Raw genomic sequence first — 21208 nt, 5'->3', positions numbered from 1 at the left:
TAACAAGCACCCTCACGTGATTCTAACATAGGCACGAAGAGGTCACGAGAACACGGCCTTAAAAAGCGCTTCAGCGCTACTTGCGTTTTTAAGCTGGTGTTCTTGCTCCCTCTGGTGGTCAAATGTGGAATTGCATACTTCCGGTTTCTCATTTTCACTCTTCGGACAACAGAGCTCCACCATTTATTTACCTGTTACCTAGCCTTTATTTAACCATTCTATAAACCCAAAATCCAAGTGCAGCACGAACATTCAGCTCCTTACATAGAAATCAGATGACTAGAGAAGACCAAAAAACGTCATAAGAAAGATTCCACAATTTACAAATGCTGTGGCTAAAACATTGCTTTTTGGTTGTTTTCGAGAATTTTGAGGGACTCTTCACAGAAGAGTCCTGAAGACTTACTCCGTGGCAGCATTTTCATGGGCCAAGTGTTTATCTTTTACTTGGGTTCTTCTTCTGAACCTTTCAAAATTTAGAAGATTTGTTTTAAAACAAGACAGACCCAGGGTCTTTAACGCTCATTTGAATTTTTCATTAGCCAGGGTTTTCTTTTGTGTGTGTCTGGGAAGGGGTGCTAATTAAGAGGATATGGTTGACAAACACATGATGAAGGATGTGCGGACTGAAAAGTCAGGGGTAAAAAGTCCTTTTTCTTTCCCTTTCTTCCTCCCTGCTTCTGGCAGTCACTCCCCAGATATTTACTAAGACCAGCTGAGAGGCTTTGTGGGCAATGTAGTGGTACCTGGGACACTGTTTTTATGATCGAGGAGAGAAATTTAGCAAACCCAAGTTTGTAATACAGGGTCTGTGCTCTAAGTGCAGAGCAGGCTTTCAAGGCTCAGAGGCAGGGGACATTGCCGGAAGTGGGGAGAGGAGGGTAGTTATTGGGGAAATCCTAATGGAGAAGACGGCACCTGGACTGGAAACCCTTAAGAATGGCTACTTTTTAAAACTTTGTGCAGCTGTGTTGCTGTCTTACGCATCCCACGATTATCTGTTGTTCGGGTGGTTCTCGTATTCATTCATTCAGTACTGATGATGCATCAGACAGCGTGCTCAGTGTGGGTGTATAAAGTCAAAGAGGACTGGCTTGGTCTCTGTCCACATAGAGCTCCCATTCTAGTAGTGGAGACAGACAAAAATAAGCTATTTAAAAAACAGATAAAAAATTATAAATTGAGGTCTAGGCTTTGAAGAAAATAAAGAAGCTGGGCTAGAGAATGGGTGCAGTGTGATAGCACTTACTTTCGAGAAGTTGGCTGGGGAAGGCCTCCCTGAGAAAACCTAACCTGCCATGTTACTGAGTCCCATTCTGTTTTAAGTGCTTTTCTTGTATGAGCTACATTAATCCTCACAACTCCATTAGAGAATGTACCATTATTAAACCATCTGACAAGTGAGGAAACTGAGGCACAGAGACGTTAAGTAACTTGACACGTAATCTGTAGGTGGACCGGATCCAAGTCTACATGCCCAGGCCTCACAACCTGCTCTCTTGACCCCACTGACAGCCGCCTCTTGTCGAGGCAGAGGAACAGGCAAGCGCTGGGTGGTTAAAGCACTAGAAGAAGATGCGTAGGACAGGAGCACAGAAATGGAGAGAGCTCGAGGTTGGAGACGAGACAGAGGCCTGATCCAGAAGGCCTCCTGGGGACGCAGTAGGGAGGTTTGGATTGCATTCTAAGTACAGTGGAAAGTCACAGGTGGGTGTCAAGCAAGGTTTTTTAAAAAAAGTAATTGTTGCTGTCATTCGAAGAATGATCTGCAGGCAGCAAAGACAGAAGGGAGATCAGTTTGGAGGAGGTCATGCAGTTTGGCAGGAGGATGGGGCAGAGCCTCGAACAGACTTTGGAGGTGGAATGAACAGCACTTCTCATGATGAAGTGCCCCCGCCAGAAGTGGTCAGAGGCTGACATCCCACCCTTCACTTGGGGTGTGGGCTTCTTTTAGACATGTGTTAATACAGAAACCAATGTTCAGGATTAGAAGCAGTCACTGAACGAGCTGAAAAGAAGAGAATATGTTATTTACCCTAGCACAACAGAACCCCTGATGGTTGAGAAAAAGGTCTTTTCTGCTGTAAATATGTTGATTTCACAGATGAGAATACCGAACTCAGAGAAAGTAAGTGATTAAAATTGCTTAACTACTTAGCTGCTGACTTGGGAGTAAAATATCTGTGCTTTTCCTTGATTCCACACAAGCATAACTGGTTTCTACTTAAGACAGAGAAATTTAACTGGTAAGTTGATTTCCCACCAATTCTAGGGCATCGGAGGACTTTATTACAGGCCGAGCGTTTTCTTAATTACTTACTTCTTTAATTTGGAATAGTTTCCTTTGAGGGCAACCCTTCCCATTTCACAACACACGGTGAAATGATGTCCCTTCTGAGAATTTCCCTTCTCTCCTTATATGTAGAAACGGAAGGAAACAGAGGAAAGGACAAGTCAATAAGCTCACCTCTCACATGATGTATTCACCTTCTCTGCCCTCCCGTTTGCCTGCTGGAATTGTTGCCCTTGATGATAAGAAGTAGCCCTGGTGTGAACAGGGCTTGGGAAAGGGTCGGGGACCTTCTGAACACTTCAGACTACAGGTAGCATGCTCGAGGCAGAAAACAGGAGGAGACGGCTTTTAGGCAAATGCTTTCTTTATCCACAGCCAATTAGAGTACCCCTGAAGAATTTCTGAAGTATTCTTCAAGGAGCTAAGCAAGTCCTAGAGGGTTCAATTAATCTTACCGTGGCCCTTCTGTCCAGTGAAGAATATTAAGTTATTTTGCAGTGCCGAGTGATTATTTGCCAGCTGAAACTTCAAGTGGAATTCATAACCGAAGCCGATGGCTGGGAGCCGTGAATACGCCAAGAATGAAGTGTATCCGAAGGCGTCTATGCCACTGAACTTGGGCTGAGAGATATCAAGAGCTGTGGAAAAACCCAAACCACATAGTTAAAATAAACCTGTACATGTACTTGTGAAAGGAGGGTTATGTTTTGGTGATGCATCTGGCCAGGGAGTCTGTTTACTATCACATTAATTGGACTGAAGTGCCCTTCAGCATTGAGCAACTAAGTGACTCAATGGGGAGTTTCAGAACCAGAACAAAGGAAGCGCAGTGTTTTGAGATCCTGTATATAAACCTTTCACTCGCGTACCCTTTCTACATAATGAAGAATTTACTTAAAAAGCAAAACCCTATATTTTGAAGAGTAATTTTTGAAAAAAAATCACTGGCGGTCAAAGTTATTTGCCCAGGTGTTTTGTAAACGTGATTTGGCATCCGAACACTGGCCATGACTCAGAGAGGAACTCGCAGCTTGAAACTGGGCTTTTCGAATCCTGCACTTCTGGATAGGGTAAGGGTGGGAAGGCCAAGACACGGGCAGGCAACAGATCAGTGTCCTCACCATATTGTCCATGACCAGACCTTTCCTTTGAATAGAAATCTTTGTTTTAAAAGTGTGTTTATTTTTGCTCTGTTAAGATGCTCGTTAAAAAAATGAAAGCATGGGTTTCAATAGGACTGAAACTGTAGGGAGATTTAGTAGAAACAGGAAATGGTTAAAAATGAAGTTCAAGAGCCAGTGTGGACAAAACGGGATTTAATTGAGGGGTACTGTTAGCCAGCGAGGCTCTTTTCATCTTGCCTCTAATCTTGTTTCCAACTTTTCTCTTTGACTGCTCTGTTTTGTTTGTAAATAGTCCCAACTGGCTTCTATTTCCCCACTCCCAGAAGACCACAGGAAACAGGAAGGGGCTGTTGATCCCCATCCCTGTCTGTTAGGGATGGTATTCCCAGATTAAAAGATGCTCCTAGGATCTGTTTTTATTAGGTTGAGACAGCTTGACAGAGGGAAGAAGAGCTTGTTTTGATTACCTGGTATTGCTCTCCTTTTCTCTAGAGATGTTGCCTCGCCTAGGAAGTTGTAAAACTGAAATTTTTATAAGCCTTAAGAAATATCCTCACTCTGGTACCTATGCTTAAAACAAAAGAGCTTGTTATATCTGGTTATAATTGTTTACACAGCAGATAATTGTACTATCCTGGGAAAACTGATTCTACTCATCAGAGGCTTTTGTTTCGGTTAGTTTCATATAACTCTCCAAGTAGGGTAACTGTGTGGAATCAGCGAAATAAGATTTTGTTAAAATCTTACTAGTTTATTCCTTGGGATGTATGGCCTAGGACAAGCGTTCTTTTTCTCAAAACTCACCAGGATCTGAAGCATGATTTTGAGACATACCACCTCTTACATTTATTTTTTTTAATCTAATGAAGTAATTTATGGTTTGCGTTCCAGAGACAATAAGGCTAGGCTCTATCAGGGATTTCACTTGCAGTAGTACTGTAGACAGGATAGTTGAAGGAAATGAAATGTACTGGCATTGAAACAAAGTAACAAACTGACAGTGTGTGATACTGCCATTAAAACAATAGAATTCAACTAAATTTAATACTTAATAGAGGAATTTTGGGTTTTTTTTTTTAGGACTGACTTTTTAAACAATATTTCTTCCTGTTAATAATTTACAACTGGGTCTTCTTAAAAGTTTGGTACTACATTCAGGTTAGATCAAGAGATATTCACCTTATATGTCTTTCACTGTCAGACGCTGTGTTAGACGCTGGTGACACAAGATAGTCAAGCACCATCCCAGCCCTCAAGGAACTAGTGTGTGGTCAATCAATTTACCCAGGTGAACTGGACGGGAAGCTGAGTTGAAAGCTGTTGAGCAGCAATTCACCTGGCAAATAAAAAGCAAAGATCATTTCTGGTCGAAAGAATAGCATGTTTTCAGGTGGGGAGGCCCAAACAGCATGTCATACTCAAGGAACTCATGGAGTACGCCCATTTTAGAATGAAGTGTTAAAAGGAAAAGTACAAGCAAACGTTATGATATAGTCAGACAGGGGTCGAATTATGCAGGGCTTGATATTTTCTCCATCATCTTGGAGTGGTCGGGCAAGGTCGGAGTTGCCTTTTAGAAATACCAGTCTAGGGATGAAATGCGAAGGCTGGATTAGATGGAGAAACCTGGAGGACCAAACTTTGGTTAAGAACGAAAATGAGGACTTTGATGATACCAAGAAATCTAGCTATGAGCTAAGCTTACACTGAACTGTGAATGTGAGGAAATTTATGGGTCAATCATGAGAAAAGATAATGGTGTGATATTTATGTAAACAGTGAAGAGAAATGTGTTATCAGTGCTAGTATCTAATCAGAATAAGTTTAAGACACAATTTCATACTACTGAGAAGAAGTACAATGTATACTGAAGACTGAGGATAATCACGTGCACAGAAAAAGGGTCTGTCACATTCTCCGTATTTCTTAGTCTAAAGCTACATTGTCAAATGATGTAGACAATAGCCACATATGGCTGCTGAGTACTTGAATTGTGGCTAGGCTAACTTAGAGGGCTTAGTATGGAGAAAAGAATGTAAAGTATTTTTTTTTTTTAAAGATTTATTTGAGAGAGAGAGAGAGGACATGTACGCAGTGGGGAGGGGCCGAGAGTCTTAAGCAGATTCTGTGCTGAGCACAGAACCTGATGTGGGACTCGACCTCATGACCCTGAGATCACGACCTGAACCGAAACCAAGAGTTCGACGCTTAACTGAGGGCACTACCCAGGCGCCCCAAGAATGTAAAATATCTCATTAATAATATTTTATATGCATTAAAATTGGGTTAAATAAAATCTATTATTAAAATAAATTTCACCTGTCTCTTTTTATTTTTAAAAACGTGGCTACTAAAAAACAAAATTACACAGGCAGCTCACATTCTACTGAACAGCACTGCAGAGAGAACCACCTGTCTCTGGGCAGGTAAGTGATTTCTCTAAACCCTTAGTTGTCATTTACTTCAATGAGCTTTGTCTTTTGCAAACTCTGAGCCTGTGAAAAGATAGGGGTTCTAAGGGGAAGAACAGGTGTGAGGAGAAGGGGTCAAAGAGTGTCCATCCCACTGTGAAGAGGCTCCCATGTCCTCACCCACACTGTCTCCATCCTGCTGGATCAGGCAGGAGAACATGGAGAGACCCAGATTAGAGAAAGAGGACTTTCAACCTTACAAACGATTCCTTCTAGTTCTTGAAAGTAAGCCCTTTATGATCTTCAACCAGGCAACATTTGGTTAATTTGATTACTCTATTACACAAATTCCCAGATCAGACTTCTAGGAGCGTCAGTCGTCATCAAATCAGTAGATTGAACAGATTGTAATGGGAATATTTTAGGGCTGTTAAGTGAATTTTTTTTCTTTTGTAATCCCTAGTTGGCTTGTGGTTTCCATATGTGAACTTCTGCATTTTTTTTCTTTAGTTCTTTTAAAATTACAGCAATAGATTGGAACCATGAGGAAGGAAGGGGGATGTTGGGATTTGAACTAAATATTAATTATTTAGTGTGTGGGAGAAGGGAGCAAAATCACTAAGCAGTCTAAGAACATTTTAGGCAGTCAAAAAGCCTTATGTATCTCAACATCATCTAGGGTCATTAAAAATTCTACAAACCTTCAATGATGGGAGAATGTTATCATCTTTTCTACAATATAGTGTTTGGTTGCAGGCTCAATGTGGAATCTTTGTACAACAGATCACATTATGCTCACAGTATACATCTCAGCAAGAACTACCACAAAAAGGGTATAAACTTCTGTCTTCTAGAAAATTTACTGTGGCAAAATTTTCTCATTCCCCATGAGGACAGAGACATAGCACATGAATGCTTTAAATGTAACTGTACTTTTTTCTTTTAAAAAATATTCTGTGGTTAGTCCTCTTACCTGAATTATTGACATTTTATGCATAGAAGTGACCAAGATGAGCTATTGGGATGCAGGAAGAAGACATATATAAGAGCTCAGACTGCAGAACACCTTCCTTTCAGCTCTGCAATCAGTGATGCCTCCTGAAGCCCACTGTCTGGCAGTGATGCAGGGGTATTTTACGTCACTGTAATTGAGGAGAGGCCACTGGATGCAGCCAGCTCAGACTCCATTTTGGATTTCCTCACTTTCTATATAAATTTGGGCAAGTTAGCTTCTCTGTTTTAGTTTCTTCATGGTATTTTTCAGAATATCCAACTTTGTGTGAAGAATGAGAAAAGTATGTGGCTGAAGGAAACACATCCGAGCTAACCACAGATCTCAAGTGGGCAAGCGTCTTGCACAAGCTCTGTAATCCTGCTACATTTTCCCAGTCAAGTCACTAGGGCAATGAATTTATACCTCTTCTTCCCCCCTCTAACATCTAACATTCATCATTTCTCAGTTAATGATTTTGACTCATTTCACGGAGGAAAATAAAGTAAGAACAGAGAACTACCACCCTCTACCATCAGACCCTCCCCACCTCAAATCTTTCATTTTGATTCAGATGTTCTGCCTTCCCTCTGGTTACAAGGCTGACTCTGCCTGGGTATTGGATCCACCCCTCATTTACTTAAGGGCATTGTTTCAGCAATTCTTTCCCATTTCCCTGGGGGAGACACCAAATTCTTCTTCTCTACTGAATCATTCCCTTCAACATCAAATGTGCTAAAATATCTCCATCTGAAAAAAACTGCTTTCCTCAGCTCCACATTCCTCTCTAGCTGTTCCTTGTATTTCACTATCATTCTAGTGAGAGTGTTCTAAAGATTATCTGTGTTGATGTTTTCATTTTTTTTTCTTACCACCCATTCACTCTTGATTTCATTTTAGTCAGCTTATCTTCTTTCTTTCCTTTGACACTTTTGATGTGAAGGTCACCAGTGACCACCATCTTTTTAAATTCAATGCCAGTTCTCTGTTTTCTTCTTATTCAATATCTCAGGAGCAGTTGACAGTTGCTTATTTCTTTCTCTTGAAATGCTTTCCTCACTTGATCGTCATGATATCATTCTCCACTAGTATCCTACCTGCCTTCAGCTAAGGCAAGAGAACACGGAGACAGCCCACTCTCCTTTTCTTTCAGTTGTCTCCAACTGCCACCACTCTCTACCTCCTCTGATATACCACCTACAAGAGGATGAGTCTTGAATAAGAGTCTTTATCCTTGACTTCTTTTCAGAGCTCCGTATTCACATATCCAACTACGTGCTAGATATTTTACATACATTTGTATGACCAATGGGAATCTCAAATTGAACATACACAGGACAGAATTCTTTATTCTCATATCCTTATAACCTCTCCTCCAACCAAATCTCTTCCCCAGTCTTCTCTCTCTCTTTTTTAAAGATTTTATTTTATTTATTTGACAGAGAGAGAGTGAGAGAGAATACACAAGCAAGAGAAGCGGGAGAGGGAGAAGTGGACTCCCTGCTGAACAAGAAGCCCAATGAGGGGCTTGATCACAGGACTCTGGGATCATGACCTGAGCCGAAGGCAGACACAACCGACTGAGCCACTCAGGCGCCCCTTCTCTCTCCTCGTTCAGAACAAAAACTAGACGTAACCTAAATTGTTTCTTTCTCTGCCACGTCAACCAGTTGACTGGAAAATCCTGTTCATTTTCAAAATATCTACTGAATATCACTACTTCTCACCACCTCCATCAAGGCCACCAAAGTCTACTGCACTATTCTCTCTAGCCTGGACTCCTACTGGCTTCTTAACTGGTCTCCTTTGCCGCTTTTGTCTTCCTGCAGTCTCTTTCTCATACTGTAGCTAGTATAGCCTTCAAATATTAATTGCATATTTAAAAGTCCTCTAGTGTTTTTCCTTGAATTTTGAAATTAAAAAAAAAAAACCCAACCCTTTAGCATAGCCTCAAATCCCCATTCTCCAAATTTATTTTATACCCATTTCTTCTTGCTCATTCTGCTCCAACCTTGTTAGCTTCTTTGTGTTTCTTAAACAAACCAAACATTCTCCCAGCTCAGGGCTTCTGCTCCTCTAGTTCCATTGCCTGAAATATAATCTTCCTCACTTTCTTCAAGACTCTGCACAAGTATCCCCTCTTCACAGGGGTCTTCCCTGACCACCCAACGAAATTAGTAATTCCTCCTACCGCCATCACTCTCTAGTTCTTTAACCTGCTCTGCTTACTACAGCCCAATTACGTAATATGCTATTTGTTTATTTTTTACCGTCTCTCTCCCCAATTATTTTTTATTTTTTACAGTCTCAATTCCCTAGATTGTAGGGCTCATCAGGCAGAGAGATTACTTGTCCTTTACCAACTCCGGGGTATACAACAGCGCCTGGACTCGAGTGGGTATGGGATACATCTTTATCAAATGGTTGAGTGGATACATATAAGGAGCTTACCACCGTGTTGAAAAAATAGTGACACTGCTGTTATTTTTCTTCTGTTATTGTTTATTTAATATGTTAATTTTTCTGTTCTTATGTCACTAAAGAAAGAATTGAACCTGTCGGATGAAGTTGGGAAAAAGAATTTCTATACCAACACCAATGCTAAACATTGTTTGTTTGATTTTTTTTTCCATTTTTCTAGTCATTTGCTTCTAAAGAATAAGAATATTTCTGGATTTTTGCAAAGATATTAGAATCTTAATTTTTCAAGTGTGGGCAAAAATTCAAATAATATACTATATTGATATTTAAAATCAAGGCAGACACCCCCAACTTCACAAATCGATTGTTTTTCATAACTAGGTTGAATAAATATAGCTATACTTTCATAAGCTTTTTCTTTTAAAATTGTTTTCTGTTTATTGTTTAATAATAATGCCTTTTGAAATTGTAAGATAAAAATACTAACTATGTTTCTTGGGGCAACTGATAGTCTTTGACAGAAATTTTTGGCTTTTGCATGACAAAATATCTGCACAATTCTCTCACAATCTTGTTTGAACTTTTACAATACGGACTTGAGAAAAGTTCCTTAAGTTTATTAAAGAATTTTTGAAGATGTAGTGTTTTCAGGATAGACTGTCTTGTCTAAATCTATTTTTCTGAAGTAAAGCTTGTTGCTCTATTTTTATACAAGAACAAAAGACAAGATGAAAACAAAATAAAACTGTGGTTGATTTTCACTTGGACTCTGTTTTCTATACAGGCTGCTGTATATAACCTTAGCCGACTGGACACCAGGGAGCGCTGAGCTAGTAAAAATGCAGTTCAGTTCTTCCCTTCTCTATTATGTATTTTAATGAAGCAAGCAGATGGTAGATGGATTTTGCCCTGGAAACTGCTGATTTTGAAAGACTCTGGTATGCCAGCTTTGTAAGCACGGTGTTTAGCAGCACAGACTACCTCGAAATATACATTTAACTCTGCCAGGAAAAAATTCATATACCCTTAGGCAGATGGGTACATTTGCAAAAATACAAGACCACTGCTCGCCTCTCCAGCTTTCTTTTGTAGATTTGAGGGTAAACATTTTTCTTCTCTCTTTCTTCTTAACTTCTTCTTAGTAAGATAGCAATAGATTTAGCTCAATATCCTGCATAAATGCAATTAGGGTGTAAAACCATATACATGATCACCGTTGTTTCTATTTCTGTTGCTGAATAAGCTCCTTGTCGAGCATGCTTCCACACTGTTCAGCATTAACATTCAGAAATAAAAAAAAGTGGTAACTTACAAATGTGATTTTCATTTAAAGGAAAGCGAAAAATAAGTCTCTTCTAAGATGTTATTAACAGTAATAGGTGATGGTGATTTGTACGGAAAACATATACTTACCTATTCTTTCTGAACTCAAGATAATACTCAATACATGAATAAAATCAAGCTCTCCATTCAAATGGATATATAATATTCAATTCACCCTCAGGTATAAACATGAAATAAATATCATTGGTTGATTGCCAACTCCTGCTCATACTAAATCATTCAAACATTCTGTGTAGATACAGAATTCCACCATTCTCACTTCTCCATCTAATTGTCAGAGAAAAGCTAAGAACAAACAGAATTTTACATTAAGATAAGAACACTGATGAAAACATGGAGGAGCATCATTACTTCCACCAGCAAAAGAAATGGTAAATGATCAGAATCCAAAGCAGCGTATTCTTTTTAGATGTGTAATTCTTAGAAATTAGTGCCATCTTCTGGCTTCTCAAAGTACTGCTTTTAAGCCAAATCAGATAATGGTAGGATTTTCACAGTACCATGAAATGTCAAAGCAGAAGAAAACCCCCCAAAAGATATGGGTCACATTGCAGATCTGCGTTATAGCTTATGGCATAAACTTTGAGAAGGGTCTCATGTCTCGTGTATCTATAATTCATATTACACAAGCAATGCAGATTTATATCGGATTAAATATGCTTTGTAGTTTATTGTGATAGAGTAAAATTGCCAGAAAACACACATGGAATATTTGAGAACAATGTGTTTGGAACACTTTTCTCATTCCTACTTTGTGAGTTTCTTCATGTTAATGGAGTCTTAGTTAAGAAATTAAGAAACATCAAGGTTCGAGTGGGTCATCATTCAAGTTCAGGGGAAATTAAAAAAAAAACTTTTTAATCTATTATTTTTTAAGCCATGGTTATATGAAAGTATTTTTATATACTCCAAAGTAATAAAAACAATAGCAATGATAAAAGCTACTATGTTCTAGTTGCTAAGTGCTCTCTCAGAATTATTTTATTTCTCATAGTGCCTCCATGAGATGTTCTTACTCTTGTATTTCTATCTTGTAGATGAGGCTCAGAGAAGTGAGGTCACACAGCTAAAAAATGGCAGAGTCAGGATTTGAACCCCAACTCGTCTGACTCCAAAGCCTGTGTTCTTTCTAATGATGACTGGGATATTCATGACATCGGCTGATTAAAAGTTACTGGTAGATATTTATACTATTAAAGTTTGTACCCAGATTGATTTCATACAAAGTTGTCTTATTTCCTTGCCCAAGTCTTCGTCCATGGACTCATGAAAATTGGCAGTAATCTTATGTTCTGTCTTCCATGTTTAATAGAAATGTAAATGCATTCAATTGCCTTGCAGTGTCAACCATTCAATATATACCAGTGAATTTATCAACAGATAAGTTGGAATAGGAGTTTAATTATTTTCTAATATGCAGACAATGTAAGTGAAAAACAGTGGTTAAAAAGATCAGTATGTTGGGACGTCTGGGTGACTCAGTGGTTAAACGTCTGTCTTCGGCTTAGGTTGTGATCCCAGGGTCCTGGGATCGAGTCCTGCATCGGGCTCCCTGCTCAGTGGGGAACCTGCTTCTTCCTCTGCCTGCCACTCCCCCTGCTTGTGCTCTCTCTCTCTCTCTGACAAATAAATAAATAAAATCTTAAAACCAAAGATCAGTATGTTTGTAAAGTTTTCTAAGTGTTTGAATGTTTGTGGTCACACACACACACACACACACACACACAGTCCAGATAATTAGCTATAATTTTCATTTTGTTTTGGTATTGTGTAGAAATAGTTTAGAAGAAGCAAAATCTAACAAGGACCCAAATAATAAGAATGCTTTATCAATAAAGTTGATTTATCAAAGTAATAAGGCCGACGAGATGTACCCTATGAGAAAGAGAATAAGAAATCTGTACCGGAGATACCGGTGGGAAATTATTTTAAAGACATCTGTGGTTTAGCTGTTGAAGTGCTGGAAAAAAGCAGTAGCATCCTGCAAAATACTGACTTATTTCTGGGGACCAGCACACATGATGTTTCGAATGCATATAAGAAAGGGAAGATTTTATGTTAATAAATACGGCATGAGGGATTATTCTAAATCATATTACTAATAAAACAAAGAAAAATCATCAGCCATAATTTGCGAGGTTTAAATTTTGTATAGGAGTATTATTTTTGGATGGAAAATATCTTGTTATATGTAAAAGCCCCAGGACTTCATGTACTCATGGTGAGCAGGTGCCTGATTCAAACTATAATGGTAGATAACGAAACTACAAAAGAAGGACTAGAAGTTTAAGAATTACAGACAGAGTATGCAAACAACAATCAGGGAACATCATGAGATATAAAATTTAATTGTTACAGCATGACATACCTGGAATAAAACTCACCTATTAGGTTTCTTAAAGGTTACAGTCAACAGAAACCAACCCTGGCTATCCTGAGCAGAAAAGGAATTTATGGGCAGTCATAGGCTAGCTCATAGAGTCAACGTGAATACTGGAGAACCGGTGGGCAGACAGAGGCTGAAGTAAAGGAATCTAGGCAGGTCAAACATAGCCACGCTCACATTGTGAGAACAGGGTCATCAGGATGCAGTCGTTGTCATCTCTAGGACCAGGGACAGGTATGTGGCCACCTCAGCTACAAAGAATTTCGAGGCATCACTCTGTCTTTGGATGCCTTTCTTAACATTTGAATCCTGGGGTATCTCACTGGCCCAGCCTAGGTCATGTGTGTGCACACAAGCAGGAAGACTGCTGTGTAGCCAAACACAAAACAAAACACAATAACCAACATATGTCTCCCAGAGACCTCTGGGTACCCAGTATCAATCCACATTCTTTCTCTAGTCCTTGCATTTTCAAATTAAAACTTCCTTCTTTGACAAAGGAGCCAAGAATGTACAATAGGAAAAGGACAGTCTCTTCAATAAATCGTGTGGGGAAAACCAGACAGCCACATGCAAAAGAATGAAACCAGGCCACTGTCTTACAAAATCAAGTCAAAGTGGATTAAAGATTTGAAGGTATGACCAGAAACCACAAAGCTCCTTGAAGAAAACAGAGACAGTAAGCTCCTTGACACTGGTCTTGGCAATGATTTTTTTGGATTTGACACCAAAACCGAAGGCAACAAGAGTAGCAGTAAACAAGCAGGCCTACAGCAAACTAAAAAGTTCCCGCACAGGAGAGGAAACTATCAACAAAATAAAAAGGCAACCGCCTAAGTGGGAAAAATATTTGCAAATCATATATCTGATAAGGGGTTAATATCCAAAATATAAAAAAAATTCCTACAACTCAATAACAAAAAAATTTCTGATTTAAAATTGGGCAGAGGACCCAAATAGGCATTTTTTTCCAAAGAAGACATACACATGGCCACCTGGCACAGGGAAGGGTACTCAATGTCACTAATCAGGGAAATACAAATCAAAACCACAGTGAGACATCACCTCACACCTGTTAGAACGGCTATTCTCAAAAAGACAAGAAATAACAAGTGTTGGCAAGGCTGTGGAGAAAAGGCAAACTTGTGAGCTGCCGGCGGAAATGCAAACTGGTGTAGCTGCTATGAAAAACAATATGGAGGTTTCTCAAAAAGTTAAAAACAGAACTAACCATATGATTCAGTAATTCTTCTTTTGGGTACTTATCCAAATAAAATGAAAACACCAACTGAAAAAGATCCACGCACTCCCATACTCACTGCAGCATTATTTGTAATAGTTGAAATATGGAAACAATCTAAGTGTCCATCGTCGGATGAATGGATAAAGAAAATGCGATGTATTTATGTACAATGGAACGTTATTCAGCCATAAAAAAGAAAGAAGTCTTGCCATTTGTGACAACATGGATGGACCCTGACGGCATTAACCTAAGTGAAATAAGTCAGACGGGGAAAGACAAATACTGTTGATCTCACTTACGTATGGAATCTAAAACAAACAAAAAACCCGAGCTCATAAATACAGAGAATGGACTGGTGGTTGCCAGAGGCAGGAGGAGGGGGAACAAAATATGTGAAGGGGCTTAAAAGGTACAAGCTTCCGGTTATAAAATAAATCAGTCTCAGGGATGCACTGGACAGGATGATGACCATAGCTAATAATACTGTATTGCATATTTGAAAGTTGGTAAGAGAGTAGATCTTGAAAGTTCTCATCATATGAAAAAAATTTCATAACTATGCGTGGTGACAGGTGTTAGATTTACTGTGATGGTCCTTTTGCAATATATACAGATATAGAGTCATTATACTATATGCCTGAAATTAATATAGTATTATATGCCAGTTATATCTCAATAAAAACAGAAAGCAAAGCAAAATAAAAACTTCCTCTGACATAATGCAACCATCCTATATAATTTTTAAAAGCCGTTCTCTTTTCCAAAATGGAGTCTTTTTAAAGTCTTTTCTTTTATTGCATTTTGTTCCAAGTCCAAGATCTGCAGGGTGGCCATTTCTCCTCATTTTGTGCTGTGATCCCGTCCTATTATGGATAAGGTCTCAACAGTACTGAACCCAAAGAGACTTTCCAAAGAGACCAGGCTGCACACGACCACTGTAATGTTATGTGTGATTTTTCTCGGTCACAGAATCGAAGGTGCTGCTCATACTGTTGTGGTTTGCGGCTCGTCAGAGTCAAGAGGTAGTCTGAAGGAAGGAACTTGATATGAATAGCTAATTATAATGGGGGAACCAGAAAGACAGATGGGATGGTGAGGCCACCCAGACGCCGGCAATAGCTGAACAGCTGAAGGCAGCTGCCCGCACTAAGGCTGACAGGACAAGGGGAAGATCTGGTGTTTTTAAAAGCCCAAGAGCCAGACTACCTGGTGGGGGCTGGAGCCTTCACTGGAGCTGCTCAATCGGGACACAGAACCCGCGTGGGGTGGCCTGGAACCAGAGCGGATATGGCTACTGGTAGACAAGCCACCAGTAGCAGGGGACGGGGAATAAATACACCGGATTTTCTCTTCCTCCTACTTGCCAGTCTTCCTCTGGTAGGGAAGATGTCGTCTGCCCATGTCTGAGACATGGATCTTAGAGCAAACAGGCAAATGACCGGCACACATTGCAATGAAAGCAACCCCAAGGCTAAAATCCTTATTTCCAGAACTGTTCAGGAGGCCACCTCTGATCTTACAACTCTCCTCCTTGAATGTTGTCTCCTTTCGGGTAGGGGAAGCAATTTAAACTCTTCCCTCTGTGCTCTTAGGGGCGGCCTGCTACAGATGAGATTCTGCGCCTGGTGTGGTAACGCAAGCCTTCATTCCTGAGAGCCCCGGCCATGATGGGCCTGCTGTCGAGTGCTTCATGAGGCCTCTGTCAACTCTTCACACTAGATGTGTGACACAGAACCCCAGAGAGGACTTCTCACTTTTGTGTGTGTGCATGGGTGTTCACACCCATATTATGGCCTCCATTAGCAGTCTAGTGAAGCCAATGGCAACGTTCCTTGGAATAAGGTTTCTAGGGGCGCCTGGGTGGCTCAGTTGGTTAAGCATCTGCCTTCAGCTCAGGTCATGATTCCGGGGTCCTGGGATAGAACCCCGCATCAGACTCCCTGGTCAGCGGGGAGCCTGCTTCTCCCTCTACCTCTGCCCCTCCCCACAATTCGTCCTCTCTCTCTAATAAATAAATAAAAATCAAGAAAAAAGGGATAATGTTTCTAGATTCATGAAGTAAAATATATAGGGATCTTAAAGTAAGCCACCTTTTGGAAATATACTTAATAAAATATAACAACAGCTTTGTAATAAAGTAAAATTATGCTTCTTTCATAATGCATATAAATAACAAGATCTAGCAGCAGGTATAATAACCCCAGCAATTTCAAATTGTGAGGAACATGAAACTATTTTAATATAGTGTATAACAGATTATAATATAAAGAGATCTGATTTCTCTCAGTGACTAATACTACTGTGATTTGTTTTACCATTCATAATTAAGAATTTGTTAAATTTCCGTTGGAGGTGGTAAAAAGATGTAATTTTTTTCCCTCATCCACATTCACAGCTTCTTTGACCTAGAGAGTCACCCGAATTCTGCCAGAATACTTTTCCTCACCCGCCAGCTAAGTCTCCCACTTCGGTGTTTGCTTAAACTTTGCCTTCTTACTGAGGTCTATCTTCGTCCTACTTTGCCCACTATATTTCATTGCACCTTTCCGCTGTGCCATATAACTTTAAAAATGTTGTCTTGACTCAGTTTGGGGGCCCGGGCTAGAGGCTGGTCAGTTCCTTTCTTGAGAAGCTGAGTCCACACTCACCAACACTTCACTTGGGCTCCAGATCACTGACCCATCACCCTAATCCCCTTGGGCCATGTACCAAACAATAGAAACAGCCACTATTTCTCAGAGTCCAAGAAATTATTCAAAATAGCCAATCCACAGGGCAGCCTTGAAATCTAACTCACCTCAGTTGCCACATATAAACTGTTTTCTCTAGCTCTGGCTTGCTGGTACTCCGTCCTTAGTACACAGCCCAGTGCGTGGCCCTGTGTAACAACCTTCTTTTGTTTGGAGCTGCAGGTAGCCCAAAGCTCCACCCTTCATCCATCTGAGCGTGTTGTCCTGCCATCAAAAAAACCTTTAAATCTTATAAAACAACTTGATGTCTCCCTGGCATTTCCTTTCTCTCCTTTTCTTCTCTGCTTTTTGTTTTGTTTTGTTTGTTTGTTTGCCCTTTAGTAGTCATTATCTTTTAACAATCCCCTAGCATGTTTCACCCCACAACTGAATGAAAAGTGTAAGGCAAGATTTCATTTTTGTTCTCTGTTGTGTCCCAAGCACTTGAACTGTGTCTGACACATAACAGGCTCTCTATACACATGTACTGAATGGCTGCAGGGATCTCCATCCCATGCCTATTGTGATCAGTCACTCTGGGCAACATCTTCAGTTGAAGGAAAACAACTCTTTTGTACATGAACAAAGTACATGAAAAGCTTAAAGTGGAAGGTGGCTATCTAATTCAACGGGAACATAACTGGGTCTCTTGGTAAGAGCTCTTCTCTTTTGGAGGCCAAAAGCCTCTAAGCTAGTGGAGCTCAGACTCATGGAAAAGGGAAAAGTTGTGAGAAGGTCTTCAGGGGTAATCATGAGAGGGATTACCGTTCTGCAGCCCCATGGTTTCTGAGGCTGTGTAACATGGCTGTAGGAGATAGAGTGTTGTGTATCTGTCATGGTTTCAAAGCATACATGGTGTCTTGCAAAACAGCACCATGACTCTGAAAGGTGGCCCAGGTGGTGCTGTCATAGACTATTTTGCCATTCTAAAAAACCAAGAGCTAAAATAAACTATTGGGACTACATCATATCTGATAGGGGGGGTTAATATCCAACATATATATAAAACTTGTACAACTCAACACCAAAAAAATAACCTGATTAAGAAATCAGCAATGGATCTGAACAGACATTTTTCCAAAGAAGACATACAGATGGCCAACAAACACATGAAAAATGCTCAACATCAATGATCATTAGGGAAATGCAAACCAAAACCACAATGAGATATCACCTTACATCTGTCAGAATGACTGAAATTAAAAAAAGATAAGAAATAGCAAGTGTTAAGGACGTGGAGAAAAAGTTACTCTAGTACACTTGGTGGCAACGTAAATTGGTGCAGCCACTGTGGAAAACATATGGAGGTTCCTCAAAAAATTAAAAATGGAAATGCCATATAATCCAATTTTTCCCTACTAGGTATTTACCTGAAGAAAATGAAAACACTAATTTGAAAAGATATATGCATCCCTATGTTTATTTCAGCATTATTTACAATAACTAAGATATAGAAGCAACCTAAGTGTCCACTAATAGACGAATGGATAAGGAAGATGTGGCATATGTACATGATGGAACATTATACTGTCATCAAAAAGAATGAATCTTGCCATTTGCAATGACATGGGTGAACCTAGAGAGTACCAAATGACTAATGAACAAACACAAAGCAGAATCAGACCTATAAATACAGAGAACAAACTGATGGTTGCCAGAGGGGACAAAGGTGGGGGGATGAGCAAAATGGGTGATGGGGAGTGGGAGATCAAGGCTTCCAGTATGGGATGAATAAGTCACAAGGATAAGAGGCACAGTAGGGTACTGTGGTGACAGATGGTAGCTACACTTGTGGTTTAGCATTCCATAACGTATAAACTTGTGGAATCACGAAATTGTATGCCTGAAATGAATGTAACATTGTATGTCAACTATACTAAAAAAAAAACCAACAGCTTTTGGATGCTGAATAGCAAAATAAGACCAGTATCTATCATTGCTTGATTCCTTTCTTCTCCTATAAAAAAAAAAATCTGTTGATTAGAAACAATGTTGCTTAGAATACCAAGATGTTTCGTGTTGTATTGACTGAGTTATCAGTAGAAGTGCTGGAAAAAGCATGACGGGTAGAGCAAATGACAGGAAAAGAGGACAAGTTTTTGCCATTGCCGCAATGTAATCAACCTGCCACTGGTGGCTGGGTGGTCCCCCGTCAGCCCTGAGACTATATGAAGGGTCAGGATTATTTGTAGCCATTGGGAAATGAGTCAGAAGTGCCACTTCTGAAGTCATTCTTATTAACCAAAGTCAATGTTGAGGTCTTGCGTGACCTCAGATGCCTCTGCCACAGCCAGATTGTATTCTAAATCCTCTAGCAACTCCTATTTCTTCCATCGAAAAAATACGTGTAATATTTTCTCACATCCCTTCCAGTCATAGGTGTCATTGCTCTTTCTAGGTTATAACAGTCTGATGAGAGTGATTTGTCTAGATATTACTACAATCACATTTCTCCAATTACAAGTGAGTTTAAACACCTTTTATGTGTTGGCTATCTGCATACTCTTTAGTGAAATACGTTAGTATCCTTTCCTCATTTTTTTCTTCTGAGTTTATCTCTATTTTCAGAATTCTTAAGAACTCTCTCGATATTATATTCTTTTTCTATCACATTGCAAATTGTTTCTCCAAACCTGTTGTTTTTCTACTGACTTCAGATGTGATACTCTTTGCAACTCGTAAGTTTATTTTGTTAAATATTATCCAAATATTTTTCTAAATTTAAAGCTCCAAAATTTTCTGTCTTAATTAAGAAACCTTCCTTCATCCATAATTGTGCGTGTAGTTTCCAAGATTTGGTTCTAAGGTATTTACTGATTTATATTTTATATTTAAGTCTTTAATAATTCTAGATTTCATTTTAGTACATAATGTAAGAGAGATCCAACTTAATTTTTTCCCAGTTGAAGAATAGTTTGTGCCAGCTCCATTTCTTACCTAAGACATTCTCTCAGAACTGAAGAAACCAGCAATTTTGTCATCTACTGCATTATCCTATACGCTGAGATCTTTTGCTGTGTTGTCTCTTTGTCTTACTGACCTATTTGTATCTTCCTATGGCAGTACCATAATAATAATGATGATAGTGGTTTAATGTGCATTATTTTATCTGGCAAGGCAAGTTGTCCTCACATTCCTCCTCTTTAAAATATTTTTACTGGATCTTAATGGGTTGCTTATATATATATTTATATATATATATAAAATTCTATACAAGTTTCAAAAGCTTTGAAATTTTATTGGAATTATATTACTGGACTATATTTGAGAAAACTGGCATTTTTTGGTATTTTCTTCTCATGCAGGAATGTGGTATTTTTTCTCTAGCCATTCATGTGTCATTTTATCATCACTAAGGTTTTATAATTCTACATAGAAGTCCTGGACTTTTCTCATGAAATGTATTCTAAATATTTTGTGATATTTTTGGTCAATTGTGAGTGAAAATAATTTTTTACTTCTACATCTAAGTTGGCTTTGCTAGTGTAGTGAGATATTAAAATAGAAGTTTCAGCTCAAAGACAAAGAAAATAGAAATGACATATCCAACCGAGGTAACTTCACAAAGCAGTGGTTGAAAATCAGCTGCCGAATCTTGAATTTCTCACCTTGCTGAGGGTATGAAAGACTTACGGAGTCCTTTTCCTTCACCTTTTCATCTCAAACCAAGAGAGAGAAGTTTTAGGAGCGCAACTTATAGAACTTAATGTGTGTCCCTGAAGTTTGAGGTGAGAGAACACAGTGGATCGACTCCTGCTTGGAAAGTCTGAGAGCTGAGAGACTGGTTGGCTGCACTGAGGGAGCGAGAAGATGAGAGTCTGATTCTTGATTGGGATGCGTCACTCTTGGGGTTATTGGGGAAAAGATGTGGACATGTTTGCCTTGGGTCTGATGTCGGTCATGTGTGGGACAGAGACACAGGGGTGATTTTCTTAGGTTTTGACCAAAAGAACCACCTCAAGAGGTGAAGAGCCCTTAGCAGGAAAAGCTGTCACTAGATGGCTGATGATACAACCAAATGGAACAGAGATGCCTTTTCCCATGGCAAAGAAAACTGCCCGTGAAAGACGACCAGCAGTGAGGTCTCCAGAGAACCCATTTCAGTGGCCCATAAGCAAGGTTGGTTTTAAATAGCTGCCAAATCCAGAGGGCAGCGAAGCAAAATCAACATGACTTTATTAGTCAAGGAAGAAGTTTCCTGTCTCCTTTCTCCCTGAGCTCCATGGGGAACAATCAGGAACTGCAGTTAGCAAAAGAGGGGAGGAA

At 39.5% G+C, this 21208-nt stretch overlaps 1 protein-coding gene across 1 annotated transcript in view; it reads right to left on the bottom strand.

Moving 5' to 3' along the window:
• EYS (EGF-like photoreceptor maintenance factor) overlaps positions 1–21208 on the bottom strand; it is a 1472906-nt gene that overhangs the window by 68125 nt on the left and 1383573 nt on the right. The window contains 1 exon segment of the mRNA XM_087856898.1: positions 2749–2931. Within this exon segment, the coding sequence (XP_087713024.1) occupies positions 2749–2931 (183 nt within the window).

This window comes from Ursus americanus, chromosome 29 (genome assembly GCF_024610735.1).
Source record: "Ursus americanus isolate L20-20 chromosome 29, mUrsAme1.1.p, whole genome shotgun sequence".
Classification (NCBI taxonomy): Eukaryota; Metazoa; Chordata; class Mammalia; order Carnivora; family Ursidae; genus Ursus; species Ursus americanus.
Note: the sequence above shows the minus strand (reverse complement) of the source record. Positions and strands in the feature narration are given on the sequence as shown.